Source organism: Myotis nattereri, assembly GCF_964212035.1.
Source record: "Myotis nattereri genome assembly, chromosome: 5".
NCBI classification, from domain to species: Eukaryota; Metazoa; Chordata; class Mammalia; order Chiroptera; family Vespertilionidae; genus Myotis; species Myotis nattereri.
Window position 1 is genome coordinate 7,465,782 of NC_138080.1, and position 27,789 is coordinate 7,493,570.

Here is a 27,789-nt window from a genome sequence, read left to right on the forward strand (position 1 = left end):
GGCCAGGAGCGCGATGGTCAGCCGCCGTGGCGCGGCAAGATGCTGGATGGGCCCCTGCTGGCGCGCTGGCTGGCCGTGGCCTTCGCGCTGACGCTGCTGCTGGCCGCGCTGCGCCCCTCGGCCGCCTACTTCGGGTAGGTGCCTGGCGGCCCGGAGGGCGGGCGGGCGGGCAGGCCCGGGGCGGGGGCGGGGGCGGCGCGGGGCTCGCGACCAGGTGCGCGGGGCTCGGCCGGCGGGGGCTGCCGGGTTGCCTGGAGCTGTTTGTTTGCGGTGCGCGCGTCGCTGGGTCGGCGAGTCCGTGTCCCCGCTGCGCGGCGTGGGGACCGGGGCCCGAGTACCTGACGGGCTGGCGTGAGGCTGCTGTCCTCCGTGACTCCGGAGTCGTCGTTGTCGCGGCCGCAGCCAAGCTCCGGGCTCCCTGGAACTCGGGGACCAAGGTGTGGTCCCGGCTCCCTTAGGCCGCTGAGTTCTTGCCAAACGACTGGAACCTCCCAGCCCCTGCCCACCCACCCCCTTTGCAGCTTCCCCCTCCTTTCTCTCCTCGAGAAGTTAATTTAACAACAACAAAAAAATACGTACAAAATCCAGATGTTCCTTGTACTGAGCCCCAAAGGAAAAAAAAATAACTCCAAGCCGGAGGAATTTATTTTTCTTGCGCTTTGCTTCTGACGCTCCCTTGCCCCGGCTCGCGGGAGCGCGTCTGTGGGACCGGCCGGAGCGCCGGGCCCAGCGGGGCCGTGAACGCTGTTCCGCGCCGTCTTGGGGGTCGTTGCGCTGTGCGCGTCTCCTGAGCAGCAGCAGTGCGCATGGTTTCCGCGCGCCCCTCTCCGCGGTTTCTTCCTGCCCTTCCTCACTCCCCTATCTGGGACATACAACCCAGCGACCTTTGGGGACCCTCGCTGCGATACGCATATGGGCACAGTTAAGTTTGGGGTGGCATCGTTAGGGGAGCCCTCCGACTCTTCTCCGCCTCCTCTTCCCCCTCCCCCCGCACCGACCCTGAAGCTATGGCCCATTCTCTCGGCCTGGCACCTGTCCGAGGTGCCCTTCCCTTCTGCCGCGCCCCGCTGCCACCCTCCGCCCTTCACCCTTCACCTGTTCCCTAGCCCCTGGCCCCCGCGCCGGCAGGCGGTGGCCTGGCCGGCAGAGGGCCCTGTTGGTCCAGAAATGTGGCACCGCCAGGGCGGGGAGAGGCCGACTGGGCGAGGAGCCCTGCAGGTGTATCCTGTTCTCAAAGAAAATAAAATATTTTCATGGGAAACTTTTCCTTTGTGTCCCCCGCTCCCTCCTTCTCCTTCTGTTCCTTTCTCCTGGGTTGTCTTTCGGGGTCAGCTCCGTGTCTTATCTGGAGCCCCCACCCCAAGGCCCTCTCCTGGCTGCTGGTGGGTCTGGCCCTGCCTGGGGCCCAGGCTGTGTGGAGGCTGGCACACCCCTGCGCGCCATCTGTGCAGCCTTCACCTCGCCCTCATGGGCAGAGGGAGGGTCAGAGGATGGCCGTCTGGCCGCAGGTCCATGGGTGAGTCACACTGGCCTGTCAGCCAGCTGTGCCTTTTTGCTGTCCTGGCCCAGCCACAGGTCTGTTCCCCAGGCTCCAGACACACCCCGGGCTTGTCTGCTCTGGCTTGTCTGCCCCAGCTGTGCTTTGCCTAGGCTCTGCTGCTGCCCACTCCTCCTGGGGAAGATCAGTCAGGGGGAGGTTAGGGTCTTGGCTCCCAGCTGCCCCCTCCCCCCCCCCCCCCAGCATCCCTCTTTCCGATTTCCCTGCACTCTGCCTCTGAGGAAGTCTTTGAGCTGTTAGTGTGTGTATTTTAGCTCCCTCTCAGAGAAAAGTCCTGGTGGACATGTAGCATGTGGGGAAAGCTTGGCACACCATGGGTCCTCCGGCCAGCTGACTTTGCCCTGCTTTTTGCTCCAGGAAGGGCCAGTCCTGGGAGGAGGAGAGGGGGCAACACACACTCTGTTTTATGCTACTGTGTATGGAGGCTCTGCCTCTTTGGCCCACGGTGACCTGCTGGGCTGGGGTTCTAGGGTCCTTTCACCTGGCCCAGCAAAGGGGCAGAAGCCAGAGGGAGAGGGAGGAGGAGATGGCCCAAGGGAGGCAGGGTCTGTCTGGAGCCAGGGGGCCTCTCAATGCGCTGCACAGGGCAGAGGGAGCAGGAGGAAGGACCTGATCCAGGCCCGCTTATCCCTTCCCCCTCTCCGAAATCTCTGCCTGGCACCGAGGCTCACAGTCAGGGCAGCTCCAGTTACAGCCCAGAAACCCAGAGAGGCTGGCCTGGGGGAGGGTCACGTGGGTGGTGGGAGTCCTCCCTGCCCCCTCCTTGAGGCTGCAACCCAACCCATGAGCTGCTGCCCTGCTCCTGCTGCCCTCCTCTGGCCTCTGGCCACTAGGCAGGACCTTCCAGGCCGCCCACTGGCTCTCCTCTCAGGCCTGGCTCTTCTTCTCAGGCATGATTAGCAGGTGGCATTTCCATCTGGTTCTCCAGGGGCTTTGGAGATGCCTGTGCTGGGGGGCCTAGACTTCTTGGCCAGATGCCCTCTTGGAAAGGGGGGGGCCCTGGCCCCCAGAAGGAGGGCTGCCCTGAGTCTCTTGGTGAATTTGGGATACACATTCATGGACCTGGGTGGGCTGGAAGCTTTGGCCTGCATTGGGGTGGAGAGCACCAGCACCTAGCCCCTTTCTTGGCCTTGTCCTCAGGTGTGTGCTGAAACCTGTTGAGGAAGGGACTCTCCAGACCCCAGGGGAAAGGCCCTTCTGCCTTCTGAGCGGGCAGCCAGGGGCCGAGTCTGGGGCTTTTTGAGAACTGTGCCCGGCTCCTAGGCACTTTGCTGTCCATTTCTTAGAGATCCTGATGTTTGCTTAGGCGGCCCTCAAAGAGACCCGACACCCCCCCCCCCCCCCCAGGGAGATTGCTAGACCTGCATCATAGTGCTGCCCCAGATGAGTGGAGGCCTGTGGCTTCTACCTTGGTTATTCTTTAAAAGAAGTAGGGAGGGGTGGCATGAGCCCTGAGGCTGTCTCATAGTGTTGGTGCCCCACCCCACATTCTGCAGGAAGCATTTATAGGCTGGCTTGGGGAGGTGGGGCCCTCCTGTGAGGTCTGCAGGCTGGTCCCACATCTCTGGTTCAGGCTGCCTGGAGGCCTGCGTGGAGGAGGCAGCACCAGGCGTGGCACTGAGGACTCCCCTAGCCTGGGTGGGCATTGGCATGTGAGGGGCATTGGAGCAGGTCTGAAAGGCAGTTAATGCCCTCTGGGGGCCAACTGGGTGTGAGGCTCTTTTTGTTATTGAAATGTAACTCATATCCTGTAAATTTACCCTGTTATAGCAGTTCAGTGGTTTTTAGTTCATCCACAAGGCTATGCAGCCAGCACTCTATCTAATTCCAGAATATTTTCATCATCCCAGAAACCTCATATCCCACCGCCCCACCCCCAGCCCTGGTAACCACTAATCCACTTTCTGTCTCTGGATTTGCCTATTCTGGATGTTTCATAGAAATGGAATCATACGATATGTGGCCTTTTGTGTCTGGCTTGTTTCACTGAGCATATCATTTTCAATATTCATCCATGTTATAGTGTGTGTTAGTGCTTTGTTCCTTTCGGTGACTGAAAATATTCCACTGGATGGACACATGCAGTTTTTCTCCATCCGTTCAGTTGATATTGGGACTGTTCCCACCTTTTGGCTATTGTGGGCAATGCTGCTGTGAACATTGTGTACAAGTTTTTTTGTGGACGTATGTTTTTAATTCTTCTGGGTATACACTAAAGTGGAATTGTTGGGTCACATGATAAGTCTATATTTAATATTTTGAGGAACCACCAAACTGTATTTCACAGTGGGAGCATCGTGTCACATTCCCACTTGCAGTGAACAAAGCCTCCAGTTTCCTCACATCCTCATCAATGATTGTTATTCTCTGGTTTTATAATTTTTAATTATTTTTATTCTAGCCATCCTGGTGGGTGTGACTGCTTTCTTGCTGTGGTTTTTATTTGCACATCCCTGGTGAAGAGTTCATGGGCTTGTTGGACATCTGTGTGTCTTCTTTGGAGAAATGTCTATTCCGTTCTTTTGCCCAATTTTTGGTTGAGTTTCTCTTTTTGTTGTTGAGTTGTAAGAGTACTTTATATATTCAGGATCTTTCTTGGACTGAGGAGAACCTGCTTTCTTTCAGCACACTGTCTGGCTCCTGCACACAGAGGCTGCCTCCACAGTTCTTCATAGCGCTGTCCCCAGCCCTGACTGCGTGGGGAGCCAGGGTGCAGGTGATTATTGGGTTACTAGAGTGGTCTGGGGGCCTGGTGGGGGCCCTGGCTGAAGAGGTTGCCCCAACACTATTCTGAGGTGGCACTCTGGAGGGGCTGCTATTATGGGGCTGTGTATGCAAGGTCAGGAAGGCGAGGGCTCTCTCTGCTTCTCCATACACCTAGCCTAGGGCCCAACTGGAGGGTCCATGTGGCTGCATGCCTGCTGGCTTTTCAGAGGTGGGGTGCTGAGCTGGTCCCTGGTGGGGAGAGGGAGGGCAGTTTCTTGGGGCCAGAGGAGCAAACCTGGTATAGAATGATGAAGCTGCACGATGGGCCTGTGAGGAGGTGAGGAGCAAGTTAAGGTGCTGCCAAGAAAATGGGAAGCTCCAGTGGGGCATGGGGGGCTGTGTGTGGCGCTGGGGGCTGAGGCTTGCCTGTGGGTGACCAGGGTTGGACTGGCAGTAAGGGAGGTAATTCCGTGGTTGGGGGACAGGAATGGTGGTGCCTGGAGCTAACAGTCAGGACAGAGTAGTTTTGCACCAGGAGTGGAGGGAGGGGAGGACCCATGAGAATGACCTTATCACCATGTCTAGGACTACCAAGGGGCCAGAGAGAGACTGTTGAGACCCCTTGGATGTGGGCCTGTGGGTGAGACCTCCAAAAGTCAGGCAAGGGGTATATAGGGTGGGGCTTCTGGCTGCGGGGGGTGGGGGGGGAGGGTGGGCACACTCAGGTCAAGGGAGGATGGAGTGTGGAGGGACCTGGTTTCCAGCCTTCAAAGGAGGGGGGATTCTGCCAGTACCCATGGCCCAGGGACCCTGAGGCCATTAGAGGGACTGTCTCCCAGGTGAGTCTGGGCAGGAGTGGGGAGACAGGTGGAAGGGGCAGGCAGACAGACTGAGGAGATGCTTTGGGGGTACCAGCAACTTCCTGCATCTATGGTCTCCAATGTTTGTCCTCCTTCCTCCCTTCTCCCAGCCAGTCTGCTCTGGGGGGCCACCCTGCCCTGATCCCCAGTTTGCCCTGATCCTCTTCACAGTCCTTGGGGGACTCTGCCCTGGCCCCCCAATACAGAGACCAGATAGAGGCAGGTGAGAGTATGGGGCCAGGATGGGACTCTGGGCTGGGGCCTCGTGACGGGTGGTGCTGTGTGCAGGCAGGCCTTGTGCTGGGGCCTGAGGTGAGGAGGAAGCCACGGCCACCTGGCTCCCTCAGCTGTGTGAGCAGACGTTCTGCCACAGCCGGTGGCCATCTGGATTGGGGGTGGTTGGACAGCTGGTCTAATCTTGCTCCTGTCCTTGCCACTGTGGCCCTGGACCTAACTCCAGTGCTTTGGGCACCAGAGTTTGGGGGAGAGGCCATGGAGAGCAGAGCGCTCTGAGGAGTCCATCTGGAGGGTCCATGTGGCCACATGCCTGGTGTCGAGAGTAGTTTTGCATCAGGAGCAGTGGCAGAGGGAGAGGGGAGGAGGAGGGGAGGGGTACCCATGAGAAGGACCTTATCACCATGTCTAGGACTATCAAGGGGCAACAGGGAGACTGTCAAGACCCCTTGGATGTGGCTTTGTGGGTGAGACCTTCAAAAGTCAGGCAAGGGGTATATAGGGTAGGGCTTCTGGCTGGGGGGGGGGGGCACACTCAGGTCAAGGGAGGATGGGGGGTGGTGTGTGGAGGGACCTGGTTTCCAGCCTTTGAAGGAGGGGGGATTCTGCCAGTACCCATGGCCCAGGGACCCTGAGGCCATCAGAGGGACTGAGGTCTCCCAGGTGGGTCGACTCCAAGGTGGCCCTAGCCAAGGGCGCTGCCTGCCGCCTGCCCAGGGGCCTCTCGATGTTGAGGACAATGGGAGAAGTGTGTGGGTAGATTTTCTCCTGGGAAAGAATCTGCACACACGATTCCTCCCTTTGGGCTGTGGGCCCTGGACTCAGGAGGAGTGATGAGCTGATAAGGGTCTGGCTCGGATCACCTGGTCGCAGAAAAATGACACCTGTCAGGGGCCAGCACTGGGCCCTCTTAATCCTGGCTTGGGAGCACTACTAGCTCCCTTTGTGTATTGTCCCTGCAGGTGGCGGGTACCCCTGTGGTACCTACTCCTCTCACTGGGCTGGGGGTGAGTGTTGGGGAGGGGGCTTTAGGAGGAGGCACAGTTGTCTGGGGAAAGTGGGTAAGGTCAGGCCCCACTTGGAGACACGCCTCTGGGAAGTGGGGAGCAGGGCCTCCATGCTCCAGGTTGGCCTTAGCTGTCAACTTTTCTAGGAAGCCAGAGGACAGCCCAGTAGCATCATTCTTTACTGTAACCAGAGCTCATGTTTGAGGAGGCCAGGAGGGTCCCTCATGGAGTCCCCTCCAATTGTGCTCCACTGGAGGCCTGTGGTGGTCCCTTCCCTCTGGTTCTGGGTCCAGGAGCCCAGTGTAGGGTTTGAGGTACTCATTCACCAGGTAGGCAGCCCTCTGCTACCCCGGCTCTGACCTCTGCCTGCTGTGCCCATACCTGCTGACTTTGGGTGCATGGATGGTGGGCCAGGTGCAGCAGACCACCAACCTGGACATATCTAGAAGCTAACTTTTCTAGTGGCATGGGCATTGTGCTAAGGGGTGGAAGGCTTCCTGGAGTCCCCAGGGTGCAGGTGTGAGGTGAAAGCTTGGGGCTCTGCCGGATGAGGGTGGGGCAGAGTGGCTGGCTGTACTGCAGGCCTGGTGGCCTGGGCTGGGCGATGACCAGCCTGCTTTCTTGAGAGGGCTAATCACTAAGGGATGTCTGTGGGCTGGGCCAGTCTGGTTGGCAGGTGGCTGTGCTGGGGCTGCCACAGAAGGGTAGCCCCCGACCTGGGTGGCATGAGGCCGCCGGGTTCTATGACCCGAGGACCAGCCCGCGTCCTCCCCTGCCCCTCCCAGTGGTTCTCTGCTGGCCTGGTGCCTCTGGCCGCAGGAGGAAGCACGGCCGCCCAGCTGGCAGGCGCTGCACCTGGAGACCAGCAGCCGGACGAGGGAATGGAAAAAGGCAAGCCTCAAGCTGCGTTTGTTTTTCTTAGCGATACCTGAGGTAGATGTGGCCAGGGAAGTGGTCTGGCCTGTGTGGAGAGGCTGCCAGCGGCTCCCAGACCAGAGCATGTCACAGCTGCTTCCTCCAGCCCGGCCACCCTGTCTGTGCCCTGCACCTGGTAGGCCGGCTCCAGGAAGAAGGCCTGTCATCGAGGTGGCTCTGGGGCTTTCCAAGCACCTGCCTGGTGTCCTACTTATCTCTTCATGTGACATCCCTGTGGATCTGTAGCTGTCTTTGAGGCCTGGGGTTTGGTGACTGGGACACAGAGGCTGTCTGGCCACTCTGGTTCCTCCATGAAGCCACTGCTGCTCATCCTTTCCTCTCACCCATCAGTGAAGCTGGGATCCCACAGCTTCCACTCTGGGCTTCAGCATCCTGCTCCTGAAAGGAACCACCAGTAAACTAGAGGGCTTCAGGGTTTGCAGGTTTTGTTTTCTCTGGGGGCCACCAAGTGTGGACAGGGACATTTCTCTTAGGCAGTGCTGTGGGTCCCAGTGTCCTGGAGTTTGCTCAGTCATATGTCTACTAGCTGACTTCTAGGGTGGCTGGACCTGGGCGAGAAGCTCTGCTTGGGTGGCTGGTCAGTGATGGAACTGAGGGCTGAACAAGAGCTCTTTGTGCCCTGGAATATTGGGGCCTTGTGAGGTGGGGAAGCCGGGGTCCCGAGGCTCTCCCAGCCAACGGAGATGACAACCATTATAGACACGAGGCCCCTACCTCAGTGTGAATGGCCTGTCCACATGGGGCTGCCCTCTGCCTATGGCTTCCTGTCCACAACCTCCTGTCCTGGCCTCCTTGGCATGTTGGGTATTGGGTGATGGTAGAGCCCTTGGAAGCCCCCGGACCCTGTCAGTGTCTCTGCCCACCCTATCTCTGCCATCCACGTGCTGGGTGGGAGGCCACAGGCTGCAGGAGAATTGAGGGTTAATCTCAGAACCAGTGTCTCAGTGCTGGAATTTGTTTTGAATTTGATTCACATAGAAATTAAATGCCGTCTGGTGGGGCTGAGGTTTCCTTGGCAGGGCACTGCGGCTTCTGGAACTCCAGTCTCTTCCCCTCCGCCCAACTAGGGTCTCAGGCTCCCCCAACACATGGGGAACTGAGTTTGCGGGCAGGGTGGCCCTTTGGGATGGCCAAGCCTGCTGGCAGGAGGAAGGGCTGTCAAAATCTGTAGTATCCTCCCCCTCCCCTGTCCCCCCCTGCCTCAAGCAGAAAGTAACGAGACACTTGGAGGAGAGTTGCTGGGCAGGGTGGGCTGAACCTTGCTGGGCTGTTCATGGGTGGGACCCTGAGGACAAGGACATCTCTGGCCTCAGCCTGGGGTACACCTGCACCCCCAACCCCCATCTAGCAGTGTCCATCTGCCACCTGGCTGCCCTTGGGGGCAAGTGTGGTGATGTGTGACCAGTTGAGTGCTCAGAGAGGGGGCCACTGGCCCTCAGGCCTGGCCCTAAGAGAGGGATGGGTTTGGTGACTGGGACACAGAGGCTGTCTGGCCACTCTGGTTCCTCCATGAAGCCACTGCTGCTCATCCTTTCCTCTCACCCATCAGTGAAGCTGGGATCCCACAGCTTCCACTCTGGGCTTCAGCATCCTGCTCCTGACTCTATTTATCCTAGCTTCTTTCACACTCTCTATGGGGCTGGGGTGGAGTCTCAGCAGAGCTGCTCAGTGGTCAGGGGTGGGGTCTCGACAGTATGTGACCTAATCCAGGATGGTCTTGTCTTAAGATCCTTACCTTGATCACATCTGCAAACACTCTTATTCCAAATAAGGTCACATTCTGAGGTTCTAGTTGGGTGTGATTGTGAGTCCCTTTATCTTTTGCTTCAGATTATTCCTGCAAACAATTTCTGTGAGGAAATGAAACTGAAGCCCTGCCAAAATGATGGCAGCAGATCAGTCAGTGTGTAGCACAAAGCAAATCTCACTGTCTGCAAGGAGTGAGAGTTACAGACTGACCTAGCAAGTCTGGAGAAACCAAGTACAACTGGGAAAAAATTTAAGTAATGGATATTTGAAAGCAGATTAGAAACTGATGAACAGAATTAGCAAACTGGAAGATAGGTCAGGAGAAATTACTAGAGCGTAGCCTGGGGCAGGAGACACATGGGAAACAGAGAGGGCATAAAAGCTGGGCAGAGAGGATGCCCCCATCTTCACCAGGGCCCAGAGGTGGGGACAGGGTGGTATCTGGTGAGAATGGCCAACGACTTACTGAACCTGGAGCAATTAAGAGGACTCAAGAGGCCCAGTGCCTTTTCAAGCAGAAACATGAACATTCAGGCTGGAACATAATGACTTAGAAGCACAAAACCCTGAACACAAAAAGAATTAAAAAGCAGTCTGAGGAAACAAAATGCAGGTTACCTTCTGAGGGTCCTGAGCTGACATCTCACTGGAGACACAGCAGGACAGTCCACTTGGTGTGTGAAAGAAGGAAACTGTCCAGAGTGAGGTGAAAGAAGACATTGTCAGTTGTGTCAAGAGTTGCTCTGAAGGAGACATGGGTGCACGGCTCTGGCCTGGGGAATGCCCTGCTGTACTCCAGACAGGGGGAGGAGTGAAGCCAGGAGACTGTCACGTGAAGGGATGGGGAGCACTGAACAACTTCTTGTCAGGTCCTACAAGTAGAACTAAATAACCAACAGCATACAACCCGGTCTCAGCGGAGTTGTGCTCTCAGGCCTCCTGTTGCCCAGAGGGGCAGTGTTGACCATGTTGTGTGTGCGTAAATTACAGACTCATGTGATTTTGAGGGTCTTCATGAAAATAACAGAAATGTACTACTTCAGGTTACAAAGGGGAAAATGGAATAATAAAAATAATCCCAAAAGAGGCAAGAGAGGAGAAAAAGAGAAACAAAGCAGGCATGGCCAGTAGAAAGGATGAACTAAAGCCCCAGGTGTAAGATGGGTGCAGGGTTGTGGTCAGGTCCTAGCTAATTAGAGACACATAGTGGACATAAAGAAATGATAACCAACTCAATGGGCCGTAAGACCAAGAGGAAACAAGGGAAAAGAGTGAAGGATGCACTGTGACCAAGGCTCAGTAAATCACCCAGGTTCTGCATGGTGACCTGAGCCGCGACCCAGGCTCCGCATGGTGACCTGAGCTGTGACTCAGGTTCTGTTTGGTGACCGGATGCTGCAGTTTTGGAGAGACTGAAGTGGTGACAGTGGCAGCTTAAATGCATATTTTAGAAATGGGAAGAAGCTTGAAAGTCCTCAGCAAACATCTGTCACAGAAGTGAGAACAGTTAGCTAAATACAAAGGATGTAGAGGGAATGAAGAAGTAGTGAGAAATGAACAAAATAAAAACAGACCTGCATTAGAGATGAACAGATCTGTGTCTGTGTAGGTCTTGTGAATGGCTAAGGAGACTGAGGAGGAGGCTCAGGACATGTGTCATGCCATGGGGAACATCTCACAGTTTCTACAGAATAAAACAAGGGAATGTAATGAAGAGTTTCATGCCAATAAATCTGAAAATTCAGAAATAAAGAAAACTTGAAAAGTAACAGAAACAAGTTCAAGATAGAATGTTGACTGATACCATAATAAGCAAAGAAATTGGGGCACTGGAATGTAAATGGTGAGGCTACTGTGGCAAACACTGGCAGTCCCACAATTAAGTACAGATTTCTTCTGTGACACAGCAGTTCCACTGGGGACATACCCATGAGAAATGAAAACATACATCCAAGCACCAATGTGTATGTGAGTGGTCATAGTGACATTGTGCGTAAGAACTGAGAGTGAACACGTTTGCGTGTCTGTCAGCTAAGGAATACAGAATGTGCTCCATCCTACAGTTGAACGCTGTTTGAAAATAAAAAGGGGTGAAGCATAGACACTCACTGCAGCGTGGATGAATCTTGAAAACACTGCTCAGTGACAGCCTCAGAGTGTGTGATTCCACTCTATGGATCATCCAGGACAGGCAAATTCACAGACAGGAAGTGGGTTAGTGATTGCCAGAGCAGGGGGAGCAATGTGGGTTGATTTTTAAAGGGTAAGGGGTTTCTTTCTGAGGTGATGAAAATATACTAAAACTTGCCCATATCTGTGAATATCCTACAAAACACTGAATTGTGTACTTTAAATTCTATGGTGACTTATTCTATACTAGAGGCCCGGTGCACAAAAATTTGTGCACTTGGGGGGCGGGGGAGGGGTGTCCCTCAGCCCGGCCTGTGCCCTCTCACAGTCTGGGACCCCTCAAGGGATGACCACCTGCTGGCTTAGGCCTGCTCCCTGGGAGAGTGGGCCTAAGATGGCAATCAGACATCCCTCTGGCAGCCTGGCAGCCCTTGGGGGATGTCCACTTGCCAGCGGGAAGCAGGCCTAAACTGCAGTCGGACATCCTTAGCACTGCTGAGGAGGCAGGTGAGGCTCCCACCACCACCGCTGTACTGGCAGCCATCAGCCTGGCTTGTGGCTGAGCAGAGCTCCTCCCATGTGAGAGCACTCTGACCACCAGAGGGCAGCTCCTGCATTGAGCGTCTGCCCCCTGGTGGTCAGTGTGTGTCATAGTGACCAGTCATTCCCAGTGCTTCTGCTCTTAGGGTCAGTTTGCATATTACCATTTTACTATATAGGATAGAGGCCTGGTGCCCTGGTGGGGGCCGGCTGGTTTGCCCTGAAGGGTGATCTGGATCAGGGTGGGGGTCCCGCTTGGGTGCCTGGCCAGCCTGGATGAGGGGATGGTGGCTGTTTGCAGCTGGTCACACCCCTTTCAGGATGGGGGTCCCCACTGGGGTGCCTGGCCAGTCTGGGTGAGGGACTGAGGGCTGTTTTTAGGCTGGCGGGGATGGAAGGTCCCAGCCTCTCCTTTTTTTCTGTGTTTTTTTTTTTTTTTTAAATTTATTCTTGGATTTATTTACCTTCTATAGCTTCACTGGAGCTGAGAGCCGGCTCTAGCTCTGAGGCCGGGCTCCAGCTCTGAGGCTGCGGCTGGCTGAAAGCAGGTATCTGAGTTTGTTTAGCTTCTATAATTGAAACATTGTTGCCATCACTGCCGCTCTAAGCTCTGAGGCCGAAGCTGGCTGAAAGCAGGTATCTGGAGCTTGTTTAGTTTCTATAATTGCAACAATGTTTCTTAGACTGCAGCTCAGACCTGGGCAGCGGCAGGCGGGGAACGTTGGCTTCCTCCATCACTGGAGCAAGCAAGCCTCCTGTCGCTTCAGCTGCCTGGCTGCCGGCCGCCATCTTTGTTGGCAGTAATTTGCATATCGCCCTGATTAGCCAATGGGAAGGGTAGCGAAGTTACGGTTAATTACCATGTTTGTCTATTATTAGACAGGATAATAAAATCCTAATATGCAAATCGACCGAACAGTGGAACCACCAGTTGCTATGATGCACACTGACCACCAGGGGGCAGACGCTCAATGCAGGAGCTGCTCCCTGGTGGTCAGTGTGCTCCCACAGAGGGAGTGCCACTCAGCCAGAAGCCGGGCTCATGGCTGGCGAGTGTAGCAGTGGTGGTGGAAACCTCTCCTGCCTCCATGGCAGGCGGACATCCCCCAAGGGGTCCCGGATTGCGAAAGGGCGCAGGCTGGGCTGAGGGACCCACCCCAGTGCACGAATGTCATGCACCTGGCCTCTAGTATCTCAATAAAGCTGTTTAAAAACAAAACAGAAGAGAGAAATTGGACCAGAAAAGAAATCTTTCCATCAAGAAAAGGTCAGCCTGCATGGCTTTATGGCAAGTTCTACCAAATAGTTAAGAAGACAAAATTCTAATCTGACACAACTCTTCCAGGAAATTTAAAAAAGAACATTCACTAAGGTACCTAAACTCAGCAAGAAGAACACAGAGAAGAAAATTACAAACAGATGCAAAAGGCCCAGACAAAGCAACGCCAAGATCCATCATTCCAGGATCACTTGTGTCCAGTGTGGGAATTCCCCACTTGAGCAGATCAAAGGAGAAAAGTCACATATCAGAAGGTGCAGGGATGACATCTGATGGAGTTCAACGTCCATTTGCGATTTTTAAAAGGCTCTTAGCAAACTAAAAGCAGAGGGGACTTCTTTAACTTGATACAGGGAAGACACTTAGTGAACTTCATCCTTAACGGTGAGATGGTAAAAGCTTGTCTTTAAGACCAGGAGTAGACATGGATGCCTGTTGCCATCTTGTCTGAATGTGGGTGATGCCAGCTCTCTTAACAGACCCTCAAGCAAGATGGTATTTTTCTTTTAAGCAGTGAGCGTGTTCTGGCTCTGCGGGCACACTTTCCCAGTCTCAGCCTTGTAGTGCTCTGCCAGCCTTTAGGGCACCCCCCTCCCACCCCCGTCTGTGAGCTTGTGCATGTGGAGGGGATACAACAAGGCAGGGGTCCTCACTTCCTAGCATTGGTGCACATCGAGAAGGGGAGCTTTTGGAGGATATTTAGGGAACTGTATTCATGATATTAGAATGGGGATGGGTTTCTAAAATGAGGTAGAGGTAACAGACAGGAGAAGGCTAAAAATTTAGGTGCAATAAAGTTAAGAACTTTCATTTATGGAAAGACACTGTGAAGCAAATGGAAAAGTATGTTCCTTTTATGTTGAGAGTTTCGCTGGCAAAGGGGAAACTCCTACCCTTTCTGTAGGATGTTTGTGCCTCCTGCGGTTACTGCAGGGGTTGGACGGTGGTTCCCACTGACCCCTGCAGGGAAGGATTCAAGAGCTCCTGAGCACAAGACCCTCCCTCCCTCCCTCCCTCCCTCCCTCCCTCCCTCCCTCCCTCCCTCCCTTCCTTCCTTCCTTCCTTCCTTCCTTCCTCCCTTCCTTCTTTCTTTCCTTCCTCTCTTCCTCCCTCCCTTCCTCCCTCCCTCTTCCCTCCCTCCCTCCTTCCCTCCCTCTCTACCTTCCTACCTCCATACCTCCCTCTCTTCTTTCCTTCCTGTATTAAAGTTGAGACTTTTTATTTAGGTCTATGATTCATATTGAATTAATATGTGAATATTTGTATATAGTAGAAAGTATTTACTTGCATATAGCTATCTAATTGCTCCAGTACCTTTTGTAGAAAATATTCTTTCTGTATCCAATTGCCTTTGCAACTTTAATAACAAAATCTGTTTCCCATATACTATATGTGGGCCTATTTCTGGGACTTTGTATTTTGTTCCTTTGATTTTTTTTGTCTATGTTGACACCAACACTATACTTTCTTATAAATAAGAGCTTTCTAATAAATCTTGAAATCGGTAGTTAGCACCCCAACTTCATTTTTTTAAAGTTGCTTTGGCTATTTTATTTTTTCTGACCCCCACTGCCTCCCCTTTGGCAATCATCAGTTGGTTCTCTTTTTGTTTTAATCATTCATTTTGTTTTTAGATTCCACAGATAAGAGAGATCATATGGTATTTGTCTTTGTCGGAATTATCTCACTTAGCATAATACCATATAGGTCCATCCATGTTGTCACAAATAACAAATTTTTATTCTTATTACTGAATAATATTCCATTGCATATATGTAGCACATCTTCTTTATCCATTTATCTATTGATGGATATCTAAGTTGCTTCTGTATCTTGGCTATTACTAGTAATGCAACAGTGAACATAGGGGTGCGTATATCTTTTCAAATAGCTCTTTTTGTTTTCTTTGGATAAGTACCCAGAAAGGGAATTGCTGGCTCATATGGCAGTTTCATTTTTAATCTTTTGACGAACCTCTGCTGTTTTCCACAGTGGCTGCACCAGTCTGCGTTCCCACCAGCAGTGCACAGGGTTCCCTTTCTCCACATCTTCGCCAACACTTGTTTGTTGATTTATTGATGACAGACATTCTGGCAGGTGTGAAATGATATTTCATTGTGGTTTTAATTTGCATTTCCCTGGTGATTAGTGATGTTGAGCATCTTTTCATATATCTGTTGGCCATCTGTATGTCCTCTTTGGAAAAATGTCTATTTAGGCCTTCTGCCCATTTTAAAAATCAGATTGGTTTGTGTCTGTGTTTGTGTGTTGAGTTATGAGTTCTTTATATATTTTGGATATTATTGTATGTATTATTTGAAAATATCTTCTCCCATTCATTTTGTTGACAATTTCTTTTGTTGTGCAAAAACCTTTTAGTTTGATGTAATCCCATTTGTTTATTTTTCCTTTTGTTTCCCTTGTTCCAGGAGATATATAGAAAAATATTGCTAAGAGTGATGTCAAAGAGTTCACTGCCTATATTTTCTTCTAAGAATTTTAATATTTAAGTCTTTAACTCATTTTGAGTTTATTTTTATATATGGTGTTGGAAAGTGGTCCAATTTCATTTTTTTTTTTTGCATATGTCTATCCAGTTTTCCCAGCACCATTTATTGAAGAGACTGTCTTTACTCCGTTGTATATTCTTGCCTCCTTTGTCATAGATTAATTTACATGTAGGGATGGGCGTATTTCTGGGTTCTCTATTCTGTTCCATTGGTCTATGTGTCTGTTTTTATGCCAGTACAATGCTATTTTGCTTAGTATAGTCTTACAGTATAGTTTGATATCAGGTAGTGTGATACCTCCAACTTTGTTCTTTTGCAAGATTGCTGTGGTTATGCAGGGTCTTTAGTGGTTCCATGTATATTTTAGGATAATTTGTTCTAGTTCTGACAAGAATACCATTGACATTTTAATAGCAATTGCATTGAATCTGTAGATTACTTCAGGTAGTATGGACATTTTAACAATTTCATCCTTCCAACCCATGAGCAAGATATATCTTTCCAATTATTTATGTCTTTAATTTCTTTCTTCATTATCTCACAGTTTTCAGAGTACAGATATTTTACCCCTTCTGTTAAATTTATTCCTAGATATTTCATACTTTTTGATGCAATTGTAAGTGGTATTGTTTTCTTAATATGTCTTCTGATTGTTCATTACTGATGTATAAAAATGTAACCAATTTCTGTATATTGATTCTGTATCCTGCAACTTTACTGAAGACATTTATTAGTTCTGATAGTTTTTTTATTGGAGTCTCTAGTGTTTTCTAGTAGTATATATAGCATCATGTCATCTGCAAATAATGAGAGGTTTACTTCTTTCTTTTTTTATTTCAATGCATTTTATTTCTTTTTCTTGTCTCATTGCTGTGGCTAGGATTTTCAATACTGTGTTAAATAAAAGCAATAAAATTGGGGATCCCTGTCCCTGACTTTAAGGAAAATGCTTTTAGCTTTTCACTGTTGAATATGTCAGCTGTGGATTTGTCCTATTTGGCCTTTGTTATGTCGAGGTATGTTTCTTATATGCCCACTTTGATGAGAGTTTTTATCATAATAGGATGTTGAGTTTTGTCAAATACTTTTTCTGCATCTCTTGAGATGATGGGTTTTATCTTTTATTTTGTTAATGTAATATGTTGTATTAATTGATTTATGCACATTGAACCATCTTTGCATCCTGGTATAAATCCCATTTAGTCATGTGTATAATCCTTTTAATGTAGTGCAGCAGTTCTCAATCTGTGGGTCGTGACCCCTTTGGGGGTCGAATGACCTTTTCACTGGGGTTGCCTAAGACCATCGGAAAACACATATATAATTACATATTGTTTTTGTGATTAATCACTATGTTTTAATTATGTTCAATTTGTAACAGTGAGATTGGGGGTCACCACAACATGAGGAACTGCATTAAAGGGTCGCAGCATTAGGAAGGTTGAGAACCACTGATGTAGTGGGTTTGGTTTGTTTGTTTTGGTTAATCCTCAACTGAGGATATTTTTTCCATTGATTTTTAGAGAGAGTGGGAGAAATGGGGAGGGACACACAGAGAGAAACCTTGATATGAGAGAGACATATTAATTGATTGCCGCCCGCACACTTCCCGGACAAGGGCTGAAACCAAGGTATGTGCTCTTGACCAGAATTGAACCTTTGAACCTTCAGTCCATGGGCCCATGCTCTAACCACTGAGAGAACTGGTGAAGGTCTTTTAATGTACTGTTGAATCCAGTTTGCTAATATATTGTTGAGAATTTTTGCATATATGTTCATCAAGTATACTGGCCTGTACGTCTCTCTTTTTTTCCTTTGGTAGTGTCTTTATCTGTTTTGGCATCGGGGTAATGTTGGCTTCATAAAATGAGTTTGAAAGCATTCCTTCCATTTCAGTTTTTAAAAATAGTTTAAGAAATATACATATTAATTTTTCTTTAAATATTTGGCTGTTTTTTGAGTGAGAACTGTGGTCCACACTTTCCTGGACATATTGTATCTTATGAGAATGTTAAAGATTAAAAGAAAATCCCTGAGTATGGTACAATGCATTTAGACCTTGTTGTTGTTTCTACCTGGGAAGTGGGCTCAGCACTCTGAGAGGTGGTCAGCCAGAAAAAGCGGGGCTGGAGGGGTTCTGTTGTCTGTCAAGGGGCTGCCACCTGTGGGCAGCCTGGGCTTACTGCCTCCACGGGCTGTCTATGTAGGCCTGTGAGCTCATCTGTCCTGGGTCAAACGTTTGTTTTGGCTGTGTGTGTTAGGGGGCAGGAGGGGTGGCGCAGGGGGTGGCAGCTGCGTTGAGCAGCTGGTGGGCTGGGCAGGCCGGGCAGGCCTGTACTGTGCCAGGAGACCTGGCCACTTTCTGGGCTGAGGCAGTTTGAGTGGGCAGAGGCTCCTTGCCCAGGCTAGCATGCAGGGTTGAGAGCTTGCATTGGGGAGTGGGTAGGGTTGGGGGGCTCACCTGGGCCACCTGCTGTATGCTGAACGTTGTTGTTATGGATAGATCACACGTGCACAGCACAATGTGTGAGAAGCTCACAGGCTGCAGGGAGAGGAGTGTTTCCTCTGCCCCAGGCCATCTGTGTCCTGGGTTGCCCATATGTCCGCAAACGCATACACAACATTGAGGCAGGCAGACCAAATTTGCCATAGAGGGGTGGATCCCAGCTATTCAGTCAGTCTCCAGTCTTTTGTATAGTAGTCCCTTAATTCAGGGTCAGTTTTGCTTTATGCAGTTCCAGTTACCTATGGTCAGAAAATTTTAAATGGAAAATTCCAGAAATAAACAATTCATAAGTTTTATTTTAATTTTTAAAAATATGTTTTTATTGATTTGAGAGGGAGTGGGAGGGAGAGAGGGAAAGAGAGAGAGAGAGGGAGAGAGAGATATTGATGAAAGAGAACCATCAATATCAGTTGGCTGCCTCTTGCATGACCCCCACTGGAGATCGAGCCCACAACTTGGGCATGTGCCCTGACTGGGAATCGAATGGGTGACCTCTTGGTGCATGAGTTGACACTCAACCACAGAGCCACACTGGCCGGGAGGCATCTCATAAGTTTTCAGTTGTGTGACGTTCTGAGTAGCATGATGAACTCTTACACTGACTGCTCTGTTCACCTGGGCCATAACTTGTCTCTTTGTCGAGTGTTTCTGTGCTGTAGATACTCTCCACCTGTTAGTCACAGATTACCTGTGTTGGTGATCAAATTGGTTGGAGAGAGAGAGAGAGAGAGAGAGAGAGAGAGAGAGAGAGAGAGAGAGAGGGAGGGAGACAGGCCATACACTAATTACAGCATATTGTTATAATTGTTCTACTTTATTATTAGTTGTTGTTAATCTCTTACTGCACCTAACTTATAAATTAAACTTTATCATAGGTGTATATGTATAGGAAAAAACACAGTATATAAAGGGTTTGGTACAATCTGCAGTTTTAGGCATCCACTGGGGGTCTTGGAACATATTCCTGCAGAGAAAGGGGGAATACTGTATAACAAACCGTGCTTCTAGTGTTTTTGTATGACAGCATTGTGTTGGATAGTGTGTGAGTATGTTTTAAGATAATATACCTGTAGCCTGTATTTCTAGAAAGGGAATTGGCGGGTGAAATTTTTTTTTAATCTTCACCTAAGGATATTTTTCCATTGATTTTTAGGGCGAGTGGAAGAGAGAGAGAAAGACAGAGAGAAATATCAGTATGAGGGAAACACATCAATTGGTGCCTCCTGCATGAGCCCCGAGGAGCCTGCAGCCAAGGTACATGTCCTTGACCAGAATTGAGCCCCAGGCCCTTCGGTTCGAAGGCCGACACTCTATCCACTGAGGCAAACTGGCTAGGGTGGGATAATTTTTATAGATATGTCAGTCCAGAATTTTAGCCATGGAGGGACATCTCTTTCTACTTGTCCTTGGACAATAATCTTATCAGACACCAATTTGTGCTCATCTGATGAATGTAAAATAACATATCAATATAGTTTTATTTTGTGTTTCTTTTTCTTTTCTTAAAAAAAATATTTTTATTAATTTTCAGAGAGGAAGGGAGAGGGAGAGAGAGACAGAATGATGAGATAGAATCCTGCATGCCCCACACTGGGGATCGAGCTGGCAATCCGGGGCAACCAGGAATCGAACCATGACCTCCTGGTTCATAGGTCAATGCTCAACCACTGGGCCACTGTGTGTTCATATCCTGTGTCCTCTGAAATTGACCCCTTTTATTAATGACTAGAGGCCCAGTGCATGAAATTCATGCAGTGGGGGGCGTCCCTCAGACCAGGCTGCACCCTCTTGCAATCCGGGACCCTTCAGAGGATGTCTGACTGTCGGTATAGGCCCAATCCCTCAGGGATTCCTGCAGGATCAGCCTAAACTGGCAGTCAGACATCCCTCTTGCAATCTGGGATTGCTGGCTCCTAACCACTGGCCTGCCTGCATGCCTGCCTCATCGCCCCTAACCACTTTGCTTGCCTGCCTCATTGCCCCTAACCACTCACCTGTCTGCCTGATCACCTCTAATTCCTCTGCCTGCCTGCCTGCCTGATGCCCCTAACCCCTCTGCCTGCCTGCCTGGTGCCCCTAACCCCTCTGCCTGCCTGCCTAATCACCCCTAACCACCTCTGCCTTGGCCCTCGCCGCTGCGGCTTCATCCAGAAGGATGTCCAGAATGACGATCAGAAGGTTGTTCAGCTGTCCAGTCTAATTAGCATATTACACTTTTATTATTATAGATCTTTAGGAAAAGATCCACACACCCGTGCACATGCACACACATGCACAAGCACACAAGCAAAAGGAAGTTGGCCCTTGGTTTGGGATTGGAGTTGCAACATTTATTTTTGACTCTTATCTATTTTTCTTTTTTTTTGCTGTCATTAGTATTAATTTTTAAAATCTTTTTTTAAACATTTGTTATCTAAAGTTTTACATATGTCTCCTTTTTCCCCAATTGACCCCTTACCCCCAGCCATTCCCACTCCGGGCAAGCCCCCACCGCCCCAGTGTCTGTGTCCATTGGTTATGCTGATATGCATGCATACAAGTCCTTTGGTTGCTCTCTACCCCTCCCCCCTCTCCCCTGCCATTTGTCTCTGGATCTATTTTTGTTCATCAAATTATGTTGATCATTATATCCCACATATGAGTGAGATTGTGTGATATTTATCTTTCTCTGACTGGCTTATTTCACTTAGCATAATGCTCTCCAGCTCCATCCATGCTGTTGCAAATAGTAAAGGTTCTTTTTTTTTTTTTTAACAGTGGCATAGTATTCCATTGTGTAGATGTACCACAGTTTTTTAATTCACTCATCTGCTTATGGGCACTAAATCTTAGCTATGGTAAATTGTACTGCTATGAACATAGGGGTGCATATATCCTTTCTGATTGGTGTTTCTGGTTTCTTGGGATATATTCCTAGAAGTGGGATCACTGGGTCAAATGGGTGTTCCATTTTTAACTTTTTGAGGAAACTCCATACTGTCTTCCACAGTGGCTGCACCAGTCTGCATTCCCACTAGCAGTGCACGAGGGTTCCTTTTTCTCCACATCCTCGCCAGCACTTGTCGTTTGTTGATTTGTTGATGGTAGCCATTCTGACAGGTGTGAGATGGTATCTCGTTGTTTTGATATGCATCTCTCAGATGATTAGTGACTTTGAGCATGTTTTCATATGTCTCTCAGCCTTCTGTATGTCTTCTTTCAAAAAGTGTCTATTTAGGTCCTTTGCCCATTTTTTTTATTGGATCCTTTGCCTTCCTTTTATTAAGTTGTATGAGTTCTCTGTAAATTTTGGAGGTTAAAACCTTATCTGAAATAGCATTGGCAAATATGTTTTCCCATTGGCTATTGTTTTTTAAAACTCTATGCTACTGTTTCATTCACTGTGCAGAGATTATTTTAAGAGTAAAATTTATTAATTTTTCAAGGTCTTTTGGATTGTGATTCACTCTGAGAAAAGACTTCCTGATTCTAGGAGTGTTTTATAAACCTCTCATCTTTCCTCTAGCACTGCTGTGGTTACTCTTGGTGTTGGGGTTTCTGTCCTGGATCCCTGGTTCCTGTCACTGGGACTTATTCTGCTACGCCCAGAAACCAGTCCTCCTGCACCCTGGACATCTTCTGCCCACTTATCTTGCCACCTGACACCTCCGCAAGGGTCTGTCCTCTGCACCCCAGGCTGTGAGCCCCAGATAGTTGCTCTATCTGCAGACCACACACTGAATGCACCCTGGCAGTGTAGGGGGTCTGGTGTAGGGACCATCTGGGTGCTGGTGTCAGAGAGTTGGGAAGGGGTTGCCTTGGGAGCAGAACAGTGTGGTTGCACCTCTAGTGCATGGGGAACCCTGCCCTCAATCTGCCTGTGTAGTATGTACACAGTCAGAGGTCCCCTGTTCTTGCCCCTAGATGCAGTGTGCATGAGGAGGCCCTGGGTATGGGTGGACACCTGCCCTCGGCCGCCATGTATAGCATAGACCGGGTACAACCTCAGGTAGGGGACTCCTGCCCTTGTGCAGTGAGGATGGGAGGCAGTGCAACCCTGGGTGTAGGGGGACTCTGGCCCTCTCCTTACCTGAACTAGAAAGCAGTGTGGCCCTGGGTGTGTTGGGACCCCTGTCCTCAGCCTCTCTGGACTGGGGGACACTGTGGCCCACCATCCTTTCCCTTTCCTTGTACATTCTCACAGCTGCCCTCTCTAGGCTGGCCCCAGATCCCCCTACGTTGGCCCCACCTTTGGGGGTCCTCTTGGATGCTGGAATGTTTTGGCACCGCCTGGAGCTTGGTTAATCTCGTGCAGGTTGGAGGCTGTGGGGTTTCTGCTGCCTGGCACCCGTTCTGGGCACAGCTGTTGACATTCCTGTCTGGGGACAAGTCTCCACTGTGTGAGCTGCCTTTGTGTGGGGAGCATGGCTTTTCTAGCCTCAAGCTTGGGGTCTGCGGGCCCCAGCCTGTTCTCCGTCTGCCTCAGCAGCTGTCTTTGGGCAGGAGGCTTGGAAGTCCACGAAGCCACTCATGGCAGTCCCTGTGCCCTGAGGAATGAAGCACTAACCCTGCGGCAGCAGTGGGGATGCAGGTCACTGGCTGGCTGGCTTTGTCCTTCACCACCTCCTCTCTGGCACAGCATTCCAGCTCAGAGCGCACAGACTTCTCCTCAAAGACCTTGCTGTCTCTCTGTCTGCACTATAGGGCCACCCATTCCAGGCCCCTCCTGTGCCTCAGGGACCTTTGGGATTCTCCCCCAGCCCGGGTCCATGCTGGCCTCCCACTGTGCATGGGGTGGGGGGAGCAAAGGGGGCTCCTGGTTCAGAGCATCACTTAGGAGAGCGGGCCCTGCAGTGAAGTCTTCTGGGACTGGAGCTGGTGGGGGCACGGCCAGCGCTCTGTCCTGGTGCCAGGCCGGTCTGGGCACATGGAGAGCAGGGCCCAGGCCTGGGGGAGAGGGGTGTCTTCTAATGGAGCCAGAGTGCGGAAGGGGTGGAGTGTAGGGGCACATCCTTGGTCTGAGGCCTGCCTGTGTGGCCTCATCCTCCAAGGGTGACTGCTCCCATCTACTGGCCACTCCTCTCTGGACCCCGGGGCCTTTGCCCTGGTGTCCCTGCAGTGTTGCCTGGCTCCCTGCTGGACCTCCTGTCTGGGGAGTTGACTGGAATGAGTGAGGCAGGCCCTGTCTCTTCAGAGTCTGGGAGTCCCACTGGGCCCTCAGCAGGGTAGAGGCCCCCACCCAGGCAAGGCCTGGGAGAGGCCATGCTGGGGTGTATATGGTGGGAGGTGAGAGGGAGCGGAGGCAGGGAGACTTTGAAAGCCAGTACCTGGGTTATCCCCAGAGGAGCATCACTGCTGGGGGGCTCCCACAGGTGGGGTTCTAGGAGGGCCCACCACACCCCTCCTCCTATAGAAAGCTGGGGCTCTTGGAGTCAGCCTGGTAGCCACTGTAACCCTGAGTGGCCTTTCGAGAGGCAGCAGGAGGGAGGATGGGGCATGGTGAGGGGATCATGCTCCCCATGGGTGGGCTGGGGTGGGAGGCTTGTTTCCAAAGATGCTCGAATGGGAGCTCTGAGTCCTGCCCCTGTCCTGGTGGGCATCCCTCCCTCCCAGTGCTAAGGGTCTGAATGTGACTGGGCATGGACATGTCTGAGGCCCAGAGGTACAGTTGCTCTATCTGGGGACACTGAGGCCATAGCAGACAGAAGGCCAGGCCTGTCAGTCCCTGGATGGAGCAGGTGGGGGTGGAGGGCAGCAGGACAGAGAGCAGGCTACAGACCCCATGGGCCAGGGCCTTGGGTGGAGCTACAGGAGAAAGGGACCGGTTTCCCAGTGGCACGTGGGTCCCGGGCTGGGAGGTGCTCTGGCGCAGGCATTTTGGGAGATCCCTTGGGACCTGGGGCCATGTGTACAGGCTGCTGGAGGGCAAGGACCTCCCAAGGGTCCACCTCCACATGGGGATGGCAGAGGTGGGCATCCAGGAGCAGGGCTCCTCCAGCTGGGTAAGCGGGCAAGACTGTGGGTGTAGTGTATGTGCCTCCTTGAGGCCTGGCCTCCTGAGCCCTGCCCGGGTGTGTGCGATGGCTCTTCCTCTGGGACGGTGCTCACCCTGGGCTCTCTGTGTGCAGGCTGACCGGCAGCGAGCCCCTGACCATCCTCCCGCTGACCCTGGAGCCCGAGGCAGCCATACAGGCACACTACAAGGCCTGCGACCGGCTGAAGCTGGAGCGGAAGCAGCGGCGCATGTGCCGCCGGGACCCGGGTGTGGCGGAGACACTGGTGGAAGCGGTCAGCATGAGCGCCCTCGAGTGCCAGTACCAGTTCCGCTTTGAGCGCTGGAACTGCACCCTAGAGGGCCGCTACCGGGCCAGCCTGCTCAAGCGAGGTGTGGTGCACTGGGTCCCGGTCAGGGGAGAGGAGCTGAGGGCATAGGAAAAGATCCCAGAGCCAGCTCCTGCCCAGCCCTTTCCAACTGCCCTGTCCCCACACAGGCCTGAACTGTTGCTGGCAGGACTAGGAGCCTTTGGCAGCTTTGCCAGGGCCTCAGGCAGCTCTGATGGCTTTTCCCACATGCCTGTGGCCAAGGCTCAGTGCCCATAGGGATGGCAGGGGTCCAGCTGGTGCCCAGAGCACAGAGCCTCATCTCTCCTGTCTCCCTCTGCATGTGGGAGCCACTGGGGACTCTCATCTGAGCCTCTTGATGACCTTGTTAAAAAAAACGGGGGACCAGGCAGGGGTTTTCCTAGGGCCCCAGGCCATTCTGGTGGGTAAGAGACCTGAATGGATGGGGTCTCTGATCACCAGGCAAAATGAAGGCCACAGTACCTCTGGATCTCTACCCCCCGCCCCCACACATAGGAGAGCCCTCAGCCCAGGAGGTATTCCCCCTCCCCCCCAGGTTGATCACAGGAAGGTTCCAGCAGTCCAGGATTTGGGGCTTCATCGGGAATGCATGTTTCAGCTGCACATAGTGACAGGTTCTGCTGCTGGTGCCACCACTGACCGGCCCTGCTGTGTCCCCCCCCCCCCCCCGCCCCCCTTGCCCAGGCTTCAAGGAGACTGCCTTCCTCTATGCCATCTCCTCAGCTGGCCTGACCCACGCTCTGGCCAAGGCCTGCAGCGCAGGCCGCATGGAGCGCTGTACCTGTGATGAAGCCCCTGACCTGGAGAACCGGGAGGCCTGGCAGTGGGGTGGCTGCGGAGACAACCTTAAGTACAGCAGCAAGTTCGTCAAGGAGTTCCTGGGCCGGCGGTCGAGCAAGGACCTGCGTGCCCGCGTGGATTTCCACAACAACCTCGTGGGTGTGAAGGCAAGCAGGGTGGGGGAGGGGTGCCATGGGTGGTGGTGGTGGTGGAGGTCCCTCCTAGAGCGGTAAAACTGGAAGGCCTACTTTCTACTGGTTGGGGAGGAGTCAGGTGGGTATGGGGCGATCTGTGTCTGGCCCTGGGTGTCAAGGCCACCAGGAGGATCTCTGTGATGGGTAGCATCTATCCAAGAGGATGGCAGATTGAGAGCCCTGCCTGCCAGAGCTGAGGGGCATGTGGTCTTGTTACTAGGGACCTAGGTGGAGGCAGTCTGGGAACTGTCCCAGGGAAGGCCTGGGTGCAGCTGGTCCAAGTGTGTGTTGGGGAGTGTCTCTGCTTAGGGTACTCATCTGTGGCCAGGACTCTCTTCTGAGGAACGCAGCTCAGAAGACTCAGGAAAAGGAGTATCTTAGTGTTTTGGCTGGGCCCTTCTGGGGCTGCGGGCTGCAAGTATGACTGGGCCTGGGGGGAGCTGGCTCCTGCCACTCTTCACCCTTTCTGCAGTCCCTTGGCTCTTGGGTCCTCAACATTGGTGTAGGCATCAGGCCTATACCTGTAGTCCTAACTGTGGTTGGAGCCCTGCCCCCTTAGGTCCCCAGCAACCTGGGCCACCAAATGCCCCCCAGGCTCAGCCATTGCCTGGGACTGGCAGGGGACTACCAGGAATGTGGAGCCCAGGCCTGGGGGAATGTAATTAGAGCCAGCCTACTTTGAGCCTCTTTATTGACTAGCTGGAGTTCTGAGTCATGGATGGGAGCTCCTTCCCGCCTTCAGTCCTCTGGGGAGGTTGTGGGGAGATTAAATCCTTCAGGCAAGCCCTTTTTTTGCTTTGTACTTGCCTTTTGTAAGCTATAAATGAAAAGTCAGAATATGAAAGTGCTCCATTAGCTTCAGGCCTGGGTAAGTGGTGTTCTAATTAAATTTGTCATGTTTCTCAGCAAAGTATCATTATGTGGCCAAGGAGTAGCTGTTTCTTAATTCCCTCAGGTGGCCCTCCCTGGGAGCTCACACCTGGCTTGGGCCACTGGGAGGGCTTCCCTGCCCTTCCTCTCCACATCCCTCCAGGGACCCCTGTGTGGGCAGTCTGGCAGAAGGCTCAGTGGGGCAGCTGGCCTGACTTCCTGACTTTTCAGGTGACACCCAAGTCCTGGAAGTGGAAGAACCCGGTCTGGGTCTTGGGAAGCTTCCCAGAGTCTGAACACAGCTTGATGCTGAGCCACACCTGCTCCTGCCCTGGCCAGCTGCTTTCCCTTCCGTGTTGGTTGGGTGGCACTCATATGTACAGTAGTACCAGGTCCCAATGCTCAGGCAGGGACGTGGTCAGCTGAGTTATAGACGCCAGTGGCTAGTCCTGCCCATTGGGTGTGGAGCACTCCAGAGAGTAGACTGATAGGGTGCTGATGGTGGGGCTGGAGGGTGGCTTGCCTTGCCCGTGTAGGGGCAGCCCTAGACACAGGGAAGAACATCTGGGCGGGAAGGGCCACAGGTGCTGTGGTGGCTGCTCTGGAGGCCATGCTGCTGGCCATAGGATTTCTGTACGAGGTGGTTTGTGGCTTGAAGGCAGTGGGATGGGTATGTAAGCCAGGGAGCCTGGGTTTGGGGCCAAAGGGTTTGGTTCTAGGGTGGGTGCCAGTTTCAGCCCCTTTTGGGGTGATTCGTGGGGTCTGGTCTCTTCTGCCAGGTGTGGCCCACATGCTCACATCTCTCTGTCTCTCTCCAGGTGATCAAGGCTGGGGTGGAGACCACGTGCAAGTGCCATGGTGTGTCAGGTTCCTGTACTGTGCGGACGTGCTGGCGGCAGCTGGCACCCTTCCATGAGGTGGGCAAGCGCCTGAAGTACAAGTATGAGACAGCGCTCAAGGTGGGCAGCACCACCAACGAGGCTGCTGGTGAGGCAGGCGCCATTTCACCACCCAGGGGCCGGGCCTCGGGCACAGGTGGTGACCCGCTACCCCATACACCAGAGCTTGTGCACCTGGATGACTCGCCCAGTTTCTGCCTGGCCGGCCGCTTCTCCCCAGGCACTGCTGGCCGCAGGTGCCATCGCGAGAAGAACTGCGAGAGCATCTGCTGTGGGCGAGGCCACAACACACAGAGCCGAGTGGTGACACGGCCCTGCCAGTGCCAGGTGCGCTGGTGCTGCTACGTGGAGTGCAGGCAGTGCACACAGCGGGAGGAGGTCTACACCTGCAAGGGCTAGCGCCAGGTGGCCAGGCTGCTGTGGGGGTGCAGGCAGCGTGTGCAGCAGAGGCGTCTACACTTGCAGACTGAGCCCTGGGCTAGGTGCTCCCAGCACATTTGAGCATGAGGTGGGGGCAGGAGCCCAGCCTGGTCTGACCTCTGCATACCCTCGGCTTTTCCCTCCCCGGAACCCGACAGCATTGCACTGATGCTTTTTGTCCTAAGAGTCCAGTTCCTGTGTCTCAGTGCCCCTCACCACTTGGGCTCCCTTTGAGGAGCATGGGTGCACCTTCATGATCACACAGGGCC

The 27,789-nt window shown here is 52.2% G+C and overlaps 1 protein-coding gene across 1 annotated transcript; it reads left to right on the forward strand.

Moving 5' to 3' along the window:
• On the forward strand, positions 1-27,499 carry WNT9A (Wnt family member 9A; the record flags this gene model as incomplete). Its single annotated transcript, XM_081091956.1, has 4 exons — positions 1-134; positions 24,123-24,379; positions 25,042-25,304; positions 27,020-27,499. The coding sequence occupies exons 1-4, from the start codon at positions 40-42 to the stop codon at positions 27,497-27,499; spliced, it is 1,095 nt and encodes a 364-aa protein (XP_080948082.1). The 5' UTR covers positions 1-39.
• Positions 27,500-27,789: the final 290 nt, after the last annotated feature.